General features: G+C 51.5%; 1 protein-coding gene across 1 annotated transcript in view; it reads right to left on the bottom strand.

Moving 5' to 3' along the window:
* Window positions 1–4827: 4827 nt before the first annotated feature.
* LOC144217420 (uncharacterized) overlaps window positions 4828–5893 on the bottom strand; it is a 61243-nt gene continuing 60177 nt past the window's right edge. The window contains exon 4 of the mRNA XM_077746975.1: window positions 4828–5011. Coding sequence (XP_077603101.1) covers window positions 4828–5011 — 184 coding nt within the window. The remainder of the gene's footprint in view (window positions 5012–5893) is intronic.

Below are 5893 nucleotides of genomic sequence, written 5' to 3'. Positions count from 1 at the left end.
TTCACCAGGCAGGGGGGGAAACGGGGTGCTGTTAGCCTGTACTTTGCCCTCAGCTTGCCCCACGCTCCCTCATCAGTGACTAGACAGGTTTAAATGGCATGTGAGTCTCGCACTTCTATTTCTCTTGGAAGGCTCTGCTCTAGGGACCGAGTGCTGTAAGCACAGCTTGACTGTCAAATCCTTAGCAAGAGCCAGTGAGGTGGTGCTATTCTCCTTTTCATTTTGCAGAGATAACCCTCAGGCCCTGAGAGGGTAAGAAACTTGCCCAAGGACACACAGCCAGTAAGAAGAGGGGGAAAAAAATGCAAGAGAGCACAGGAATAGCAAGCTGAGAGATCTTAAGGAGGTGAGCCCTGAGGGTGGGGGCTGTGAGGGCTGTGAGGAGATAGAGACCAATGGGCAGATTTGAGATCTATTCTTAAGTAGAAGTACTCGTTAGGTAGAAGTTGTGAGCAGGAAAAGGAGGAAAGGATGACTTCAGGCACCTGAGGCATAGGAGCATTTGGGGTCACAGGGCTGAGTGACACAGGAAAAGGGCACGGATGTAAGGTTCAAGTCCTAACTTTTCCATTTGCTGACTGTGCTATCTGGAAGTTATATCACCACTCAGGACTCAATTTCCTCAGCTAGAAAATGGGAAAAACAGAACCTCTCATAACAGATTTGTCATGAAAAAGAAATAGGATGGTGTATATAAAAGTGCTCCATCGATGTTTTGTTTAAAGTGAGAGAAATGGGCATCTTGGTGGTTCAGACGGCTGAGCTTCTGACTCTTGATTTTGGCTCAGGTCATGATCCCAGGGTTGTGGGATCATGCCCTGCATTGGGCTCCACACTGAGCCTGGAGCCTGCTTAAGATTCTCTCTTCCTCTCCCTCTGCTCCTCTCCCCTGCTTGTGTCCTCTCTCCAAAATTAAAAAGAGGGGGGAAAATTTAAATAAATAAAAAGAGAGGTTGCATGATCCATTCCTGGCTTCCCCTCTCTTGTCAGTTCCCAGGATTTGACATCAGTGATTAGCTCCCAGGACACCTTCCTGGGAGGCACATCAAGTGGAATAGCTTCTCTCTCCCAGTGAGGCTGCCTCACAGGGGTCACAGCCCTTTCTCACCAGAGGACTTGGGCCGGGGCCACAACGCCAAGCAACTTCCCACAGTGTCAGGCCAGGGCCGGGCAGAGATCCAAGAGGTGGGGTCCCTCTGGGCCCCTCTCCCCACACCCCAAGGGACATGCCCCCAGATGCACAGTCACATACTTCAGGGGAAAGCTCACCCGCCCTCTCAGAGACTGTCTTTACTGGGCCAGGAGGAGCCCTCCCAAATCTGCCCAGTGCCACGAGAAATACATTGTATTCTGAAAATGACGCCCTTTGGAGCTGTGTGGCGAGAGTTCCATGAATCAAAGCCAATGGCTGGCGACCTCATCTGGCCCTGCATAGCCCAGGCAACTTGGAGCAACAGATTTTTTTCCATCCCTTTCTACACTCCTGTCTTATATCCCAGGAAGGAGCCCTCCCTGAGTCCTGCTCTTCCTCAGTTACAATCCCAACTAGAAGGGGGTGGGGGGGGAGCTTCCACCATCCTGCACTGGCCTCTAGTCTGACCTTAGTACACCAAATTGACATTTCTAACTGTCATCAGACTAGGCAGGATAGAGCCTACCCTTGTCTGGTGTGTGGTACTCGGTAAATGTTTATTGAATGAATGCATGCATGCATGAATAAGTTGGCTCTGCTGATAATGGCTTTCTGCAGAAATGGTTGCATTTCAATGGACTGTTTTTTTAGAACCAAGACAACTTCAAGAGCCAGAGGACTGACCACTCTGCTGAAAGCATACCTGCCATAACTCCTAGGGAAAAGTTTTTCTCAGACGATACCAAGTAGGCGACTGCTCACTGCTAACGCTTGCCCAGGCCTCCCTGTGGAAAACTGTGGGTGGGTGGACTGGGCTCCTGGAGGCAGCTCTCCAGCCGCATTCGATAGAACTGTTGGGTGTCTGGAGCCTGTGACGACGCTGACTTTTCTCACATCTCTGCCCAAGTGCGATATCTAGGCCTGGATATTCTGGGCCACACTTTCCACACCTCCTTCTGAAGGACCCTCACCTCCCTACTGATCACCATGGGGCTTCTCCATGTCTCCTATTTCTGAGGTGTTTGTGAACACCACCATTTCTGACCGGGGATGAGACTAGGCTGAGGCAAGCATGGCCCTCACCTCGGTGCAAAATTTAAAGGGGGGCGGGAGGGGTGCCAAAAAATTCCATTATCGAAATAAACAATATTTAGATGTAATCATTTCAAAACCTGAAATTAATGCCAAATAATCCACAGTGAACAAAATGTCAAAAATTTTAAGGATTACAGGGGGACCTGGGTGGCTCTGTAGACTGAGCATCAGACTTGGGCTCAGGTCATGATCTCATGGTTCTTGAATTCAGGTCCCACATCGGGCTCACTGCTGTCAATGCAGAGCTGGCTTCGGATCCTCTGTTCCCCTCCCTCTCTGCCCCTCCCCTGCTCACTCTCACTCTCTCAAAAATAAACATTAATTTTTTTTAATTTTAAGGATTACATTAAAATATTATTCATTTTGGGAATGTCTGGATGGCTCAGTCGGTTCAGCATCCAACACTTGATTTCAGCTCAGGTCATGAGTTTGAGCTCCGAGTCAGGATCTGGGCTGACAGCACAGAGCCTGCTTGGGATTCTCTCTCCCTTTCTCCCCGGCCCTCCCCTGCTCATACTGTCTCTACTTCTCTCAAAATATATAAATAAACATTAAAAAAAAAGAAAATAAAAACTATTATTTTTTTTGATGACTGACTTTTTTGGCACCTCCTTAAATTCTGTCCTGGAGTGGGCAACCTCACTCACCTCATTCTGTCTCCCCAAGGTCCAGTTGGGGTCTCTAACTGGTGTTGGCGTTGCGGACCTTAATTGTTGAGAGCCACTTCAGTGAGGTTGGTAGGAAGGTACTTGGTTTGGAGGCCCATGCGAACAGGTAGGCAGGGGGCCAAGTCTATTGTTCTAAAGCTTCCACAGACCTTGAACAGCACTTGGGCTCTGAAGTTTGCTGATCAGAGGTGCAAAGTTTTCTGCACAATTCAAGGCCTTTGATATGGTTGCCAACACCCACATTTTCCATTCTGGGAACAATGCCATCGAAGGCCACAGTCACCTTCCCCCACCTCAGTGAGGAAGTGTCTGCTGGTTGCCGATGGGGACAGGCCCTGTGAGGGCAAGGGTCAGAGGAACAGAGGGCTCTTTCACATCCTGGCCGCCTGCCCTTTTCCCTCTGGTACACACTGACATCTCCACCCTTTCTGCACTTCCAAAACCTGTGTTCGTCTTACGCCTTCTATCCTCCCCCTGCCAAAGCAATTTCTTTTTCCAGAAAATGCAAAAAAAAAAAAGGCGTGCTACTTTGTGAAGCGGGCAGGGAGACACAGCCTCCAGTTCTCCTACTGAACTCTCTTCTGAAAACCTGGGGCATCAATGAGTTGACAAAGTCCTTTTGGGGGCTGCACCATCCGGGGATACACCCCAGAAAGGCAGTTATCTGGGCTAATGTGACTGCTGTTTGGGAGGGTTGCAGGTGAACAAAAGGTGGTTTCCAGGAGGCAAAATGTTTTTTCCACTTCCTGTTCTTTGCTAGTTTGCTTTGTTCCGGCGTTAAACCGCTGAGTTTCGGAATCAGATGAAACTTATCAGAAGAAGTCAAGGCCGGCCGCAAGATCTCCATCGACCGTGCCCTGGTAACTAAACCAAAGGGCAGGCTTTGGTAGTGGCAGAGAACTCGCTGTTCTGGATCAGGCTCTTAGGCGAGTGGGCCTGGATGTCTTGAGATTTTTATTTTTCTTCCTTCGGCCGACCTGGGGGAGATGTGCGTGTTTGGTGGGAGAGCCCGCGAGTGGTTTCACTCCCGCCGGCACAACCCCTCAGCCGGCACAACCCCGCAGCAATGGCCCGGGACTGGAAGGGGTGGGGGGGCGTGCGGGAGGGGGAGGGGTGTCTGTCCCTGTCGTCGGGCCCCTGAGAGGCCGCTGGGGGCGCTGCAGAGCCGGGACCTCGGAGAGCCGCCGCGGCGCAGCCCCTACCGGCGGCTTGCGTCACTCCCTCGGAAACGGAAGTGTGGGCTCCTGTTTTGTTGCTTTGGCAACAAAGGCCCGGGAGCCGCGGACCTCAGAGGGCCCAGCCCTTTAAACAAGGGGGAGTTTCAAGCACCCCGTGTCCTCGGGGACTGGAGCTCGCTCAGGCAGGGGAGAAGTGAGCCTCCGAAAGTCCGCGGTGACGCAGAGGAAGGCAGGGGAGACAGTCGGTGGCTGGTCATCACTGACTCACGGCCGCAGACCTTGGAGCAGGAAGGAGGTGCAAGGCGCGGCCGGTCGGACCCCCCACTTTACCGGTAAAGGAACCGGCAGCCGGACGGAGGTCGGAAAGCACTCGTTCAGGGTCCGCCTGCCAGGGAGGGAGTGGCGAAGCGGGATCCGCCGCCCCAGGGCCTTGTGTTCGTAGGGCTTCCGCGGCTTGCCAGCCTTCGCGGGCTCTCGTTTTCACCCAATCCTGACCTGAGAGCAGATACTCCTCCTTCTTTGCTCAGCTGGGCAGTCTAGCCTTCTTGTGAATTCTTATTAGGGTTAAACGAGGGAATCGTTTGGGGGTTCGAGAGGCTGTAATAAAGGACCCTCCTCGTCCCTTACAAGGCTCTGAGTCATTAAGAGATGGGCAAGAAGAAATCAGACCTCCGGGCTCAACCATATTAACGTTATTACGGGTACATTTTGTACTGGAGCCAGTGGTTTTGTGTTTGTAGGGAAGCGAACGGGATTAGGCAGGTCCCCCACACAGGCGGCCTCCGGACCCGGAACTGCCCCTGTAAACCCTGGACGACAGAGCCGGTAGCGCGTTCACAAGGCGGCCGGCTGCCGAGGAGGAGGAGGAGGCGGCGGCTGCTGAGCTGTGCCTCCGGGGTTCCTTCCCCCGGGCTCCGAGAAGTCGCTCCTCCTCCCCACTGCGAGGGAGGAGTGAGTCAGGGAGTAGAGAGAGGTCAGAAATCTTAGGCTACAAGAACTTCCTCTGTGTGGAAGGAGACATTAGGGCTGAGGCGGAAATTGTTTGAGCCTAATAAATAAGCACTAGTAGTTAGTATAATAGTAAGTGTTCAATAAATGTTGGCTGTTACTGTTATTCAGGCTGTTCCCTGTTAGTCATAACAGAAGACTCTTCACCAGTGTGACTTCTGTGTGTCTGTCCTTCCTATATGTGTGAGCTCAGGCATGCTAGTCATCTCCCTAAGTGCCACAGACTGGGTGGCTCACACAACGGAAATTTATTGTCTCACAGTTGTGGAAGCTGGAAGTCCAAAATCAGGGACTCGGCAAGGGCCGGTTTCTTCTGAGGCCTCTCTCCTTAGCGTGGAGATGGCTGTCTTCTTCCTGTGTCTCCGCATGGTCTCCCTCTGTGTCTGTCTGCGTCTTAATCTCTTCTTGCAACCACACCAGTGTACAGGATCAGGGCCCACCCGAATGACCTCATTTCACCTTAAATTACCTGGAAATACAGTCATTCTGAGGTACTTCAGCGTATTAATTTGGGGGGACACAGTTCAGCCCATAACAAAGTGTAAAGAAACTTAAAACTTTATGTTGTGGTAGGATTACTGGTATGAGGGTGTGTGTGTGGGGGGAAGTAGTTTGAGTTTTACCCATAGCTAAGGCCCTAGGTACCGCTAAGCAGAGACGAGCCACACCCGTTTCCCTTTTCCAAATTCCTGACCTATAATATCCCGAACAAAATTTAAAACATTTTTCAGCTGCTGAGTCTGTGGATAATTCATTATGCAATGATACTAACCAGAATGGAAGCATTTCTTACTCCCCTCCCCAACATGGCC

The sequence above is a fragment of the Crocuta crocuta genome, unplaced genomic scaffold (assembly GCF_008692635.1).
Source record: "Crocuta crocuta isolate KB4526 unplaced genomic scaffold, BGI_CrCroc_1.0 scaffold396, whole genome shotgun sequence".
Taxonomy (NCBI): domain Eukaryota; kingdom Metazoa; phylum Chordata; class Mammalia; order Carnivora; family Hyaenidae; genus Crocuta; species Crocuta crocuta.
The sequence above is the reverse complement of the archived record's forward strand: the minus strand, read 5'-3'. Positions and strand labels throughout refer to the sequence as shown.